This window comes from Desmodus rotundus, chromosome 9 (assembly GCF_022682495.2).
Source record: "Desmodus rotundus isolate HL8 chromosome 9, HLdesRot8A.1, whole genome shotgun sequence".
NCBI lineage: Eukaryota > Metazoa > Chordata > Mammalia > Chiroptera > Phyllostomidae > Desmodus > Desmodus rotundus.
In genome coordinates this window covers 93,605,183-93,621,614 of record NC_071395.1, presented here as the reverse complement: position 1 = coordinate 93,621,614, position 16,432 = coordinate 93,605,183, and the positions used below count along the sequence as shown (strand labels likewise).

Below are 16,432 nucleotides of genomic sequence, written 5' to 3'. Positions count from 1 at the left end.
TAAGGAAGCAGAAGGAGCAAAACAATATAATAAAGTATAAATAAAATCTAGCTTCCCCTTGAAATGAGTGCTTTCAAATTATGAGAGTTCATCCAGAGCTACATATTCAATAAAAAGTATCTACTAAAGATTTATTTAGCAGACCATGTCCACCAAAATAATTTAGGCAGAAATACACCTGGAAATAAAAAACAAAAACAAAACAGAGCCTAAATCTTACATGTATAGTTTAAAATCCATGTCACAGAATACATCTTTGCCTGGTTTTAAATATTCAATTCAAATGTGTATTGCTTTAAGTAAACCTAACAAGTGAAAAGGAGATCTATGAAGACAAATAGGAGAGTTATGATTTATCCTGTGTTTTAGGAATACTTACTGGTCACAATGAGATGCACTTCAAATACTCACCTCATCATAGTGACTTTTTGCAAACAGGAGTGCACACAACTCTCCATACAGCGCCGCTTTGTTTGCTTGCTGGCCATGTTTTGAGAGTTTATCCATGTATGTCTGAGCTAACTTAAATGTCTCCTCACCCAAATGATATTTGCAGTTTCCATTTCGCACATGAAGTAACCTACAAAAGAACAAAGAACATTCCTCTATTTCTGGTATTTCCTGCACGGCTGACCTGATAACCTCTTACAGATCATTATGCAGCACATAGATGGGTTAAGGTAACTAGATATAAGAAATAAGGAAGCACTGGAAAACAGCTGTCTGGGCCAAACTGGGATCGACTATAATGCACATGAAGTATATGCTCTTTCCAGAAAGCTATCCATGATTAATCTCATCCAACTCTGATACCTTATCTTCTCTAAATATTCTACTTTGTGCACTGAGCCTGTACTACATCTAGCTACATCTAACACTTAACTCAGTGTTCTAAATCCAAAAGTAATATAATCTTATAAAAAATTTGGAAGATAGTGAAGAAAGTAAAAATTAACATGAATTACTACTACCTATCATTACTTTCCATTCTTCTTTCTAGTATATTTGTGCAATACTTGATCAGTTACCACTCATTTCATGTTCTTTCATAAAGTCTCGTTTTTGCTTATCTTTCTGGTAAGATAAATTCATTAAAAACAGTGGTATTGTCAGAGTTCCTTCATAACCTTTACCTCTATGGTAGAAAAATACAGTTCTTTTACATAAAGTGACTGTAAAACTATGCTAACTACCTAATGCTATGCAAGAGTTGTGAAACAGGCTAGGAGTAGATAGCAAAAGCAGACATATAAGACAGGAGGATAGTGTTAGGACTGGACATGTATTTATGTTTCTATTATAATGCTGGCTAGAATATTACGTCCATGTCTCATGACAATACAATTTTCTGAAAATGTTCAGGTCTGAAAAAGAACAAGGTATAAAAACCATTAAAAAAAAAAAAAAAAAGTCCTAGCCAGGTGGCTCAATTGGTTATAGCAGCATCCCAATGTGCCAAGGTTGCAAGTTCGATCCACAGTCAGGGAACATATAAGAATCAACCAATGAATGCATTAAAAAAAAAAAAAATCAATGTCTCTCTCTGAAAACAGTAAGACAGCCCTGGCTGATGTGGCTCAGTGAATTGGGTTCGGACTGCAGACCAGAGGGTTGTTGGTTCGGTTCCCAGTCAGGGCACATGCCTGGGTTGCAGACCAGGTCCCCAGTGGGGGCCACATGAGAGGCAACCACACATTGATGTTTCTCTCTCTTTCTCCCTCCCTTCCCCTCTAAATAAATAAATAAATAAATAAATAAATAAATAAATAATCGTTGTTTAAAAAAAAAAAAGAATTGCTCTTAAAAAACAAAAACAAAAACAAAAAAAACAGTAAGACAAAACAAAACACCCAAGTACAGAGAGGTTAGAAAGCATTCTTCAGGAGTATTAAAAACCCACGGTGGTGATTGCTGGGGGGAGAGGGGTATAAAGGGACTAAACGGTAATGGAAAAAACATAATAAAGGTTATATATTAAAGAAACATTTTAACAATCTTTAATCTCTATCAATCCATTGTACTGTCAGAAAAAGACAGTCACTTCAAATGAACAAGAACTATTCAATAAAGCATTAAATGTTACACCATGTCAGTGTACATTCTCCCAACACTCACCATACAGTTATCCACTTTAAAAAAAGACTAGAACACTCAAGAAAATAATATACTAAGGCCAATCAAAAATTTTGAATGGAGCATATTTCATTCACAATACCAAATTCCAACTTAAAGCAAAACTAAATGTAATAACTTATCAGGCTACTCTTGAATAATGCATTATTAAATTTATATTTTTAGGCAGAAGCATAAAAATAGGAAAAATGTATGTCCTGATAGACAGAAAAGTTTCATGCTAAAGTAAGTGCACTCATACATAATAGAGGTGCAACGTCAAACTGCTGATCTTATGACCAAAGTGTGCAATGACTTCCACCACAATAAAAGCCAAACAGGAAACAGAACTGAAATCCAGTAAAAGACTGCAGTAAGTAAAAATATATAAATTGTAAGAGAAAAAAGTACAACAAAAATTTTTTTAAAAAGAAAAAATACGGTAGCTCAGATAATAAAGTTTTGAGACTCTCACAGTCAGGTGCTGATGAAGCATCAATCACAAACTAATCATTTCCCAGGGGCAAGGGATGTAGTGGTAAACAAGAGAGAAAGAATCCATAACCATCAAAGCTTCATTCGAGTGGCGAGATATATGTTAGGGCAGACCAACAAACTCTAAGATACCTCATCTCTAACATATCAATAAAATATTATTTGATATTCAATAAAAATTGATGAATACAAAATATTCAGTAAATTGACCAGACTTTAAGTAACTTAGGAAGGAAAATTTCTATGCATTTTTTTAAACTTTATTTTGATTACCCTTTAGTTTTATTTAGGAAAAAATTCTTTTTAAGAAAAGTCAAATCAGCCTCGCTAATACGGCTCAGTGGACTGAGTGTCGGCCTGCGAACCAAAGGGTCGCCAGTATGATTCCCAGTCGGGGCACATGCCTGGGTTGTGGCTGGGTCTTCACTAAGGGGTGAGCAAGAGGCGACCACACATTGATGTTTCTCTCCCTTTCTTTCTCCCTCCCTTCCCCTGTCTAAAAATAAAATAAATCAAATCTTTAAAAAAGGAAAAAGAAAAGGTCAAATGAAATTGAGGAACAGAGAGAAAACCAACATGAAAATAGCTAATACTAAGTGTTACATGTGCAGAAAAAGTAAGAACAGTAAGAGCAAAGTTATTGTACTTCTAGATTTGCTTGCCTTTCCTTTAAGTACTTCTGTTAAAAAATTTATTTTTGAAGAAAAATATTTATAAGTAAAATACTAATCTTGTTATATATGATTCTAGAAGTGTATATAGAACAGGGGTTAGAAAAATAGTAACACCCAAGAGGAAAGTGTACTTCTTCTCCTAGCATCCAATGTATACAGTTCCTGGTATATACTAGGCATTAAGAAATGGGTGTTGAATGAATGAACAAGCAAGTTCTCTGACAAAGCAAAACTACAAATATACAGTCTGGTTCATAATACTCAAATCTAAGCTAACTATAGCAAGTTAACTCTATTTTGGGGATGAGGACAGGAGGCCAGAATAGTGAAACTCTGACATATAAACATCAACTCAGAGGCTGACTCAAATGTTGACCTATACTTAAAAGAGTTAAAACCATAAAAGCCATTTACCACTACAGCATGTAATGGTAGGATCTGTTCCAACTTACCTCACACAACATTCTACTGCACGAAACCAATGAAGCATCTCATCATGTAGAGTACACAACTGAAGGCAGGACAGAAAAACTTTCTCAGCATCACTGTACCAGCCTGCATCGGAAAGAAAGCCACCTAAAAGACAAGAAAAACCAGTAACTTTAGATAATTTAATAAATCACTTGAAAGCTGAAATGACATGTTTATAATAAATATTATCTAAAATGGAAAAACCATAATATTAAAGTCCTGTGTTTATCCCAAAACAAAGATACAAACTGTGAAAGTAATTTTTTTTTTCAAACTAAAGGAAATAGATCAAAATTGAGACCTTGAATAAGGAGTCAAGAATATTAACCCTCTAAGAATACTCCATGGCCTAAAGAGTTGACATTTTTCAGTTAATTAGCTACTATATTCTAATAATTCCAATATTTTCACCTTGTAGGCTAAACATAACTTTTCAATCTCTCCATACCCAATCCCAAAGAAGATAAAAGAATCTGAATTAAACTTAATCTTCTCAGTACAGGAGTAAGCACATCACTTAGAAACACAAGTAAGAGATGTTGATACTCACTTCACTCATTTTTTTAGCAAGTAATTAAATTACTATCCTCCACTAGCACTGGGCATCATTGACTTAGGATAATGACCATTTTTTTAGCCCCTCATATATTTTTCTTTTTGTATTTTAATATATTTTAAATAGTGTCAATAGTCTTAACAGTGTCAACAGTGTCTGATCAAGAAAATATTGTATTTTGCTTTTATCCATGTTTTTAAGTTTAATTAAAGCTACACGTAATCAAACAAATATCACTTTTTAAAAAGATTTTATTTATTTATTTTCAGAGAGGGGAAGGGAGGGAAAGAGAGAGGGAGAGAAACATCGATTGGTTGTCTCTCACACACCCCCAACTGGGGACTTGGCCTGCAACCCAGGCATGTGCCTTTACAGGGAATGAAACCAGTGACCTTTCGGTTCACAGGCCAGTGCTCAATCCACTGAGCCACACCAGCCAGGGCCAGCCAAATATCATTTTAATTGTAGAGAAGTATGCTTTAGAACATTTTAGGGCCCTCACCAAATGACTGAATAATATGGTTATTATACATATTCATACTAAGCAGCCTTCTACTCACCATCCTAACATTATATGTTGTGCTGGTTATTAGGCTATTGTTTCTCAGCTCTGAATCAACCCTTTTAGACTCTGTTTTGTAACACTGGGGAGGTAGGACTCTGTAAACATATTTCTCCTTTGCCAGCTGGCTCCCCATGTCTCTGCCCAAAAGAGGCACTAGACTGGGAGGGGAGGAACAAGAGACACTCCTTCCTGTTTGCTTCCAGTTTGTCAGCAAGGCTCTTGCTGACAGCAAAGCCCCCAGGGTAATGCTCTTTACTCTGGCAGTGGCCATTCATTCTGGTAAGCCAATTTCCGCTGCAGTTTTCTAATACTTGCAGAACTAGACTCACAGCCCTCAGATCAGAGACACCAGCCAGCCAGGTGCCCTCCTAGAGGTCTAAGTTGTAGGCCCATTGGCCCCTGTGGCCTAGCAGTATCCCAGCTCTGTGGGGCACCTCATCAAGCTTCTAAACTTTAATTCCAACACCATCCCTTAGTATTCTAAGTACTAGGTATGGTAGTTAATTCCTGCAGTTGTGTCAGTAATACCCAAGCGTTCCCTTTTTGTCTCTTTCAGTTCTCTAATACCTGTTTTAAAATTCATTACATTACATTCTCGCTACACAACAACATGGATGGACCTTGAAAACATGCTAAATGAAACCAGCCAGTCACAAAAATCATGAAAAAAGGATTTTATGAGTCCATTTATATAAAACATCTAGGACAGGTAAATCTATGGAGACAGGGCTAGAGGTGTTGGAAGGAAATGAAGAATGACTGCTAATGGGTATGGGTTTTTTTGGGGTGATGACAATGTTCTAAAATTTACTGTGGTAATATTTTCACAACTCTGTGAATATATTTAAAATCTTTGAATTGGATACTTTAAGCAGGTGAAATGCATGGTATGTGAATTATATCTCAATAAGGCCGTTATTTAAAAAATTATCTCCATCACTGTCTACTTCTGGTAGGAAGTTTTTGCACTGTTTTGGCAACTTTACCATTAAGGCTTATAATATAACTGACTTTTCTAGGACTTGGTTTTTCTCCGAGATATTTCTTCATCCTGGCTCATTTCAATGGCCGGACTGTTGTGTTTGTAGAAGTAACAGAGGACCTCGATGAACACCTTAATGCTCACTTTCACGTTCCTTTATACTAAATTTCTCCCACAGATTTTTACATGACCATCTAAGACTGAAGGAATGTCAACCTAACATTCACCGAGATCACAAACACTCTCCTGTTAGAGACTCTCCTCTTTGGTCATTAATTCCATAATTCTTTGCTGCAATTCTTTGTTAAATCACATGGGACTATCGAAGGATAAATGCGGAGGAAAAAAATGTCCTGAAGTTCCTCCAGCAAACTGTCTATGACCACTACAAAGAGTTATTCTTAAGATTGGAGGAAATGACCATAAAAACTTGCTAGCAAAGAAAGTATATGCATGCACGCATGTGCACGTGTGTGTGTGTGTGTGTGTGTGAGAGAGAGAGAGAGGAGAGAGAGAGAGAGAGAGAGAGAGAGAGAGAGAGGGAGAACATGCACATACACACATTAATGTGAGAAGTTAAAAATGAAAGGTAGTCTTGGTGGTGGAACAGCCCTATATTTTGATGTTAATGACAGTTATATGTGTCTTCACCTTCAAGCAACTGCACAGAAACACACATGTGCACACACGTGTGTGTGATAGAAAAAAACAGTAAAAATTAAATAAAGTCTATTTAATAGTACGGTCTAGTTAACAGTATTAGTGTCAACTTCCTGATTTCGATACTGTATGTCAAACCTACAAATATTTCAAAATAAAAATGTTTAAAAAGAAAGTAAAAAAGGTAGCAACAACTTTAATTGTCTGAAACATTTAGAGATTTCCTGAAAACCATATAAAATGTTAGCCAAATACTAAACAGTACTCTTCTATACAAATAACATACAAAACCTCAAAATCCTTTTCCATTTATATTGTCAGCACCTGTAAAATGAGAATATTATTCTCATAACATTCATGAATAATTTCATGAATAATTTCAGAAGTACTCTCATTTTAGAGATGGAAAAACTGAGGCCGCAAAAGAATTAAGTCCCACGTCTTATAGTAAGCTGGTGAAAGAGGTTGGTGGCAGCATGACATGGTAGAAAGATACGTGGCTTGAAATCATATAGACACAAGATTCTAAACTTAGCTCCACTACTAGCTATGTTACTTGAACAAGTTAACATTTTTTAGTCCTTTTCCTCATTTTTCAAATACCAACACATGACTGCAATGTCATGAGGATTTAGAAAGATAGCACTATGATGCCACGAAAGTTAATGTCCAATAAATTACACTTAGTTTTTCTGATGTTTTTCTCACAACCTCCTTAAGTAGACTGTGGGAATGTCCTGGGAGAATCCTGGATTGTCAGAAGGTTTAATTCTGAATCACGTCACAGGACAAAACAGTCCTCTATTGTACCATTACTTACCTAAAACAAAGCCAACTTGAATGGCTTTTTCCTTTACTGCAGCATCTGATTCTGCAATATAAGAGCACCTTCTACTGAATGAATAGGCCAAAACTGAAGCAACTTTCACACCATGATCCATCAAAGCCTGGAAACAATGATGAAGCAAATGTCTGAAGGAGAAGGAAAAGGTTATTTTATAGAGGTAATGTATTTTGTCCTTTTAGAAAGTGCTAGCTTGCTTTTTTAAAATAACAGTACCATTATTTTCCAAGATAGAGTACGACAAAAAGCTTCCTGCCTTATGAATTATGAGGCCAACATAATTCACAATTTAGCCTAGTATCTTTACTCAGAGGATCACTCAGTGATCCTGTATGTGTAAATTTGTGGCAACAAAGAATAAAACTAACTTTTAACATCAGTTTTAAAAGCCAAATTGTCTTATAATAATAATAACCCAATTTAAAAATGGACAAGGATAAGAAAAGATGAAATACTGCCATTCGCAACAACATAGATGAATCTTGAGAATATAGTGCTAGTGAAATAAGTCAGACAGAAAAGTCAAGAACCATATGATTTCATTCATATGTGGAACATGAAACTGAAAGCAAGAAATGAACAAATATGAAAAACAAAATCATAGACGCAGATAACAGTACTGTCATTACCAAAGGAAAATGGGAACGGGGAGCTTGCAAAGGATAAAGGGGGTCAGATATATGGTGACAAGAGAAGATTTGACTCTGGGTGGTAAACAGACAATGCAATATACAGATACTGTGTCACAGAATTGTGTTATTTGAAACCTGTATAATTTTATTAACCAATGTCACCACAATAAATTTAATTTAAAAAAAAATGTGCAATGGATCTGAATAGTTCTCCAAAATATACTAATGGCTAATAGGCACAAGAGAAAATGTTCAACATCATTACTTGTTAGGGAAAAGCAAATCAAAATCATAGCGAGATACCGTATCATATCTGCTAGGATGGCTATAGTAATTAAAAAAAAAAAAGTAATGGCAAGGATATGGAAAAACTGGAACCCTCATATATTGGTGGTGGAAATATAAAATGGTGCAGCCACTGTGGAGAATAGTTTAGAGACCACTCAAAAAATTAGTTAAACACAGGACTATCACATTTACACACTAGTTTTATTCACAGGAAAGCTGAAAGCATATGTCCACACAAAATCTTGTCCACGAACACTTCAGAACAGCATTATTTATAATTGCCAAAAGGGGGAAACAACCGCAATGTTCATCAGTAGATGATGAGATAAACCAAACCGTATATCCACAAAATGGAAAATTATTCAGGCGTAAACAAGAAAAAAAGTACCAATATAAGCAACAATATGAATGAACCTTAAAAACATTATAGGAAGTAAAAAGAAACCAGTCACAAAAAACTATATATTTTATGACTACATTTATATGAAATGTGTAGAATAGGTAATACAAAGACAGAAAGTAGATTAACGGTAGGTGAGAGACTAGGGGTAAAAGGAAACAGGGAGTGACTGTTAATGGGTGCAACAGGATTTCTTCTTTTTTAAAAGATTTATTTATTTATTTTTAGAGAGGGGGGAAGGAAGAAAGAAAGAGAGGGAGAGAAACATCAATGTGTGGTTGCCTCTTGCACGCCTCCCCACACTGGCACCATGTCCCACAACCCAGGCATGTGCCCTGACTGGGAATGGAACTGGTGACCCTTTGGTTCACAGGCCGGCGCTCAATTCCACTGAGCCACAACCAGCCAGGGCGCAACAGTATTTCTTTCGGGGTAAGGAAAATGTTCTAGAATGAGACAGTGGTAATGACTATAAAACCTTCTGTGTACATTAAAAGCCAATGAATAGTACCATTTAAAATGGTTAGTTTTATGGTATGTGAACTGTATCTCAATGAAAACAAATTTAAAACAAAATATTAAATAATGGAGTCGCTGCTTTGCATAAACGGGAAAAATGTCAAACTACATGCTTTTAGTTTCACAAATAGTATATCAAGCACTTAAAGGACTTGGACTTGGTGAAAGATAACCTGGGAGATGAAAGAGAGGCATTCCACTAAGTCTTTATAATGGCCATATTTAGAACTGCATAGAGAAATTCAAATCCCAGAAAGCTAACCTTTTTTAAAAGAATGCTTTTTAAAGTTTTTCTATAGCATTCTTTTACCAAAATGAAGTTCTCATCTATTTTTTTAATAGATAATCTTAATTAATCAACTAACCAAGAAGTTTCTCTATAGGCTTATTAGTACACAGGCCACATTTCAAAGTTATCTTTGAGAAGTGAATTGTTAATTTTTACCTGTTTTAGTCTATCCCTCTCTAAAATATGAAATCCATGAGGAAAAGATTGTACAGATCTTTTTCACTGCTGTAACCCCAGAATCTAGAACAATACCTGATATATACTAGACAAATTAAGTACTTATTTAATACGCTGAACAAGTGAAACAACTACACAATGTTAATATTAAAGATTAGCAATACTTAGTAAACCTGTATTATTATTTTCCTAGAATGTGGGTTAGGGAAAAAAATGGCATTTAAAGTAAGTTTCAGAAGAACACTAACGAGAGTGGCAAGTACAATCAGAAGCCGTGTCACCTACACCTCCATGTGGCTCCGACTGCATGGTAACAGCCACAATAGGGAAGGTGAATTCAGTCTCCCTTTCTTGAACACAGAAAGCAATGGTGGTATTAACAGCTTCATAACAACGTGCATGTATTTAATACCACTGAATTTTACACTTAGAAATAGTTACAATGGTAAAATTTAGGTTATGTATAGTTCACCACAATTTCTAATGAATTAATTTACCTTTTATCCAGAGCTCTCAATACTTTAGCAAAAACTTCCAATTCACAAAATTCACTGCCCAGTTGACATAAGCGTCCTTGTTGATAAAGCTGAAATAAAAAACCAAAAGAAGATAATTTTCTACAATTCATATAAAAGGACTTTATTATATTTTTTAAATTTATTTATTTACTTTTAGAGAGAGGGGAAGAGAGGGAGAAAGAGAAACATCAATGTGTGGTTGCTTCTCGTGCACACCCTACTGGGGACCTAGCCCACAACCCAGGCATGTGCCCTGACTGGGAATTGAACTGGTGACCCTTTGGTGCATAGGCCGGTGCTCAATCTACTGAGCCACACCAGCCAGGACCATATAAAAGCATTTTAATAGTTGTATATGACAGAAATTAGTATTTGTATACCATACCATTTTACTTATTTGTGGTCTCTAAAAAACAAAATAAATGAACAAACAAAACAGAAACAGATTCATAGATGCAGAGAACTGACGGCTGCCAGAAGGGAAAAGGGTTGGGAGTCTGAGTGCAGAAGGTGAAGGGATTAAGAAGTACAAATTGGTAGTTGCAAACTAGTCATAGGGAACAGTCAATAATATTGTAATAACTGTAACTATGTATGGTGCCAGGTGTGTACATGAATTATTGGGAGGATCAGTTTGTTAATTATGACTGTCTAACCACTATGCTATACACCTGAAACCAACAGAACACTGAACATCAACCGTAATTGAAAAATAAAATTACAAGTGGATCAAGAAACTGTGGTACATTTACACAACGGAATACTATGCAGCAGAAAGGAGCGCCTACCCTTCATGACAGCATGGATAGAACCGGAAAGCATTATGCTAAATGAAACAAGCCAGGCAGTAAAAGAGAAATACCGTATGATCTCACCTGTAAGCAGAACCTAATCAACAAGACAAGCAAGTAAAATATAACCAGAGATACTGAAATAAAGAACAATCTGACAGTAACCAGAGAGGAGGGGGGAGAGGGATAATAGGTGTGGGGACCATCAAGGAAGATGTATGAGGGACACCTGGACAAAGCCAAAGGGGGTAGGTTCAAGGGTGGGGGGTAGGTTCAAGGGTGGGGTGAAAATGGAGACAATTGTACTTGAACAACAATTAAAAATAAATAAAGAAAAATAAATTTAAAAAAAAATTAGTAAGTATAAAACAGTATCTGGTACATGGTAAGTAATACAAAGTATTATTATATAATTATGTATTTATTAAATAAACATTAAAAAGTCATACTGAAGAAACTTTCAAAATTAACTTTTTTCCTTAAACAAAAGTGGATAATCAACGTAAAATCAACTACAGACTCTTCAGACCACCGCGAGAATCTCAGGTCAGTTTGGAGCATGACACTTCATAAGTAGGCTGACAGCAGGTCATGTCTAAAGTAATCCAGGACAGCAGGATTTTTCATTATTGTCACAATCATTTATTCACTTTTCTAAATTTTTTAGAACCTCTATTTAAAATATTTTAATGAATGTGTTCAGTGTTTATCACATATAATACATGCACATGGTTAAAAGAGACAAATCCTATTGCCTCTCTTTTCCCTAACTCTGCCTCATCGAATGTTTTTGAATTAATATATGCTATATAAATACAGTGTCTTAGGAGGCAGGAATTTGGTTTTATTAATTTACTTTACATTACAGGCCCTTAACACTTAGCTTATTTGATGAGGACATAGGTTTCAGAAAGAGAACAAGATTAGAGTTCATTTCCCAATCTAGCCAGTTAACTTTGCTCAGGGAAAACACGCTACAAACTCAATCAGGAAACTCCTAGATGTAAGTCACTAGTCACAATGGAAGTCAAGCTGAATTAGGTATATATATTAATGCAGATTAATAATGACTGTTATGGAAAATCCATAATGACTGCTGCAGGGGAGAAGCAACAACCTAAGGAAGAGGAGGCAGAAATGTTATCTTCACATAATGGTTGGACATTCAATTAACAATACACCTTCATAAGGAAACATCTGTTATTTTTGGAGATGATTATGTTTTCTGCTATAAAAAAAAGAGCTTCTGAGAATGTATAAAGTAAAATTCACTACTATTAATCACTGTCATATTTTACTTTGACTATTAATCAACAGAGAATAACTCAGGGAAAATAAAGCCGATAAATTCCTATTTAGGGACTTAACAATATTGTAAACTTCTGATTTGGGGCAGAAAAACAAATGCAGTTATCTCTCTTTCTACACACACACACACACACACACACACACATTCTCACTCCACAAACATTACAGTACAAAACAATCTTATTAGCTTCTTATCAAAATAACTCATCATTAGCAAACTAAGGCTTAGAAGTCCTTTTGTACATACAAAAAATGAAAACAAATTGTATAACCACCTTTTTACTGGTACTCACTAGTCAAATAAAGACAAATTAAACTTTATAAGCTCTACAACTCATAGTATTCTTTAATAACTGAAAATTGGTATATCCTATTAAATGAGATTTTAAAATAAAAATTTAGAGAAGTTGCTACCCTAGTTATAATTGTAAATATACCCTATTAACAAATATAAACATTTTCTTACTCAGCTGTTCAATTTTTCTAGTAAAAATGGATTCACATTTAAAATCTGTGGAGTAATGGTTTAATTGTTTCAAATCACCCTTATCATATTTATCCAAAAATGCAAATTTATACATTTTTTGAATGAGATTTTTGGATACTAATTCAGAATAAAAACAGCATCTAATTCTTAAAAAATCTCTTATGTGCCAGTGGTTTTGATAGGTAACTCATTCTGTCCTTATACTGATGAGGAAACTGAGGCATATAAAGTTAAAATAACCTGCTCAAGCCCTGACTGGTGTGGCTCAGTGGACTGGGCATCATCATCCTGCAAACCCAAAGGTTGCCGGTTCCCAGTCAGAGCACAAGTCTGAGTTGTGGGCCAGTTTGGGGTTATGCGAGAGGCAAGCAACTGATGTTTCTCTTCCTCTTCTTTCTGCCTCCCTTTCCCTCTCTCTACAAATAAATAAAGTCTTTAAAAAAGTAACCTGCTCAAAATCACACAATTAAGAAGTGGCAAAGCAAGAATCTGGTCCCAAACAGTTTGTCCTTACATCCTTGTTCTTAATAACCTATACTGTACTGCCTCTTGAATATAATATATGGTGGGTAATTTTTAACATTTTTATAGAAATAATAGAAGCATTAAAGGTTAATCTCCTTTTAGATTAATGTATCTTTTAAAAAACTTACTTGTATTTTTTTCCATTACCATTTATCCCCCTTACACCCTCTTTCACCTCCAGCCATTCCCCCCCACCTCTATTAATACATCTTACGGAGCAGAGATAGAAGAAACAAAACTGAGGCTCTAGCATTCTTCATAATGATTCTCATACTAAATTTTTAAAAATCTCTAGTTCATTATTACAGTGTTTAATACTATGTTCTGAACTCATTGAATAATGAGGCTGTTAAAGGACTTTATCAACTACTTTTAGCTACTGATATACCTTAAGGAAAATAAGGAAGTAGGTAAATTACCTCCAAAAGGTGTGAAAACAGAAAATAAAAATACGATTAAAACAATACAGGGTGGGGCAAAAGTAGGTTTACAGTTGTGAGTATGCAAGACAGAGAGTTTATTCTTGTGTTAATTACTGTATTATTTTCCATACAAACAACTGTAAACCTATTTTTGCCCATCCTGTATTATACAGGTATGAAGAGAGACCAATTAATGGAACAAAATGCAATGTTCAAAAGCAGACCTCAGTATATGTAAAAATTTAACATATAATAAAGGAATCATTTAAAAATTATCTTAAAAAAATTATCTAAGAAAAAATTAGTTAAGAGTGCATAAAAATAAGGAAACAAAGATGCCTCCTAATAAAGTATAGAAAGATAAATTCCAGATTTATGAAAGTTCTAAATATTCAACAAATCATAGTGTTTAATTATACCGCAGGCAAAAATCATGAAGAGATAAGTGATTACATAAGAATCTAAAATGTCCATAAAAACACAACAAAACTAAGCAAATTATTACTAACACACTTAATATCTTTACTACACAAAGAGGTGAATCTCCTGGTGATGGTTCAGATGCAAAGACTTTCAGGGACTAAAGTGAAAATCTTATAGAAAACTGAAGGCAACTATTGCGAGGACAACGCAAGACATCCCCAAACCCAGAGAACTCCTTAGGATATAAAGATGGGGATGAAAGCCTTTCATAATCCAAGGAATTTTGAATTGGCATGGCTGCTTTCTTTGCCAACTCAAAATTACCAAAATTACCACAGGCTAAGAGTGAACAGCTTAGTCTTAATACCAAATTAGCATACAAATAGTTTAGACTAAGTCCCCAAAACAAAAATTTAGAGAGGCTTAGAAAGATATAAAAGAAATTGAGTCCACAACTATGATCTAAGAATAACTACCAAGTCCCATACACTATCTATGAAACTCATGTAGCTTACTCATGTTTGAAATTGTTACCCCTGAGTCATTAAAAAGCAAAAATCTTCCAAAAAGGGGGTTGTTATCAAGGAAAAATCACCATGACACACATAAAACAAGTTTTCAGAAAACTTTTGTTTCTAAGTTATATGTCTACCATCATATATGAGTAAGTTTTTTAAAAAATCTGGATTAATATTCAATAGAATGTACATCTATGGTATAGGATTTATATCTCAAATTTTTCATCTCCACTCTCCTCCCCATCTTTCATCTAGATTACTGCAAAGGTTTGATAGAACCACTCTTGTCCCCCTGTATTCAACTCAACTGTCCACGCGGTAGCCAGAATGATCTTTTTTAAAGTAAACTGGGCCCTGGCTGAGTAGCTCAGTTGGTTAGAGTGTCCTCCCAATAAACCAACCTTACAGGTTCGAGCCCCCCCATCCTCTCCCACCCTCCCCAACCCTTCCCTACCCGGTCAGGGCACTTAGAAGTAACCAATGAACCCTTAACTAAGGGGAACAACAAATCAATGTCTCTCTCTCTCAAATCAAAAAACTAAAAAACTTTTTGAAAGAGTAAATTATTTCATGTCATTCCTTTTAAAACCTTTCAATGGGACTCTCAACATGAACATAATCCAAAATCTTTAATGTGGCCCACAAGTCTCTACAAGTTGTCTGATTCTTGCCTATCTTTCAAATCTCACCTTTTACTATTTTTTCTGCCTATCCCTTACATTCCTAACACATTAGTTTTCTTTTAGCTTTATCTCACCTCACGACTTTTGCACACATAAACTGCTGCCTCCACATGAAGCACTGATACCATGATTCTTTACTTGGTTAATTTGTTACTCATTCTAGTGGTTTTACCTAACATGTCACTTGATCCCCCAATCTAAATTTCATTCCCTGTTATACTTTCTCATGATTTTCCCTCCATAGTAGGTACCATCAAGACATGCACGCACACATTCACTTAAACAATAATTTGTTAAACATGTCACTTCATTACAGTCTACACTCTATAAGGTGACCATTGTCACCACTGTATTATTCCTAATACCTAGCACAGTGCCTAGCATTCAATATACATTCAGTGTTTTCTGAATGTACAACGCAAATTGGTAGCAATCTACTTTGGATGTAACTCAGAACCTTAGAAGAAAAGAATTCAAGCCACTCTCTACTCTGGAGTTTATCATTATTTACTGAAACTGCCCAAATTCATCTGATACATTTGACACTAAGAGCTCTGGCTGGTGTGGCTCAGTGGACTGAGTGCCAGCCTGTAAACCAAAGGGTCACTGGCTCGATTCCCAGTCAGGGCACATGCCTGGGTTGCAGGCCAGGTCCCCAAGGAGGGGGTGTGCACAAGGCAACCACACATTGATGTTTCTCTCCCTCTCTATCTCCTTCCCTTCCCCTCTCTAAAAATAAATAAATAAAATCTTAAAAAACAAATTTGACATTAGGAGAAAAAACCCAATTTCATAGTTACTTACTGTCTCCCCAAGCAGACTGCAAGCACCTTAGTGAGCAACATTTACTAGACAGTCTCATGTCCATCTGTACAGTACTCCATAACATAACCATGTCCATCTGTACAGTACTCCAGTACATAACAGTGCTCATGCAATAAACTCTGAAAACAAATTTGAATGCAAACTTAATAACCTGGAGTCATGAAGAACATAAAGTGCCAGTACCTAAATGGAAAAATGAAGAACAAATTCTAAATAACAGCTGCTTAAATTTACAGAGAAAAATAAGTGTTTCCTATTTTAGCATCTA

At 35.2% G+C, this 16,432-nt stretch overlaps 1 protein-coding gene across 1 annotated transcript in view; it reads right to left on the bottom strand.

Annotated features, from left to right (window-relative positions):
- Positions 1-16,432, bottom strand: part of APPBP2 (amyloid beta precursor protein binding protein 2) — a 43,846-nt gene that overhangs the window by 15,988 nt on the left and 11,426 nt on the right. The window contains exons 2-5 of the mRNA XM_024573023.4: positions 10,162-10,250; positions 7,336-7,487; positions 3,734-3,857; positions 412-580 (exon numbers count right to left, since the gene is read on the bottom strand). Of these exons, the coding sequence (XP_024428791.1) occupies positions 412-580; positions 3,734-3,857; positions 7,336-7,487; positions 10,162-10,250 (534 nt within the window). The remainder of the gene's footprint in view (positions 1-411; positions 581-3,733; positions 3,858-7,335; positions 7,488-10,161; positions 10,251-16,432) is intronic.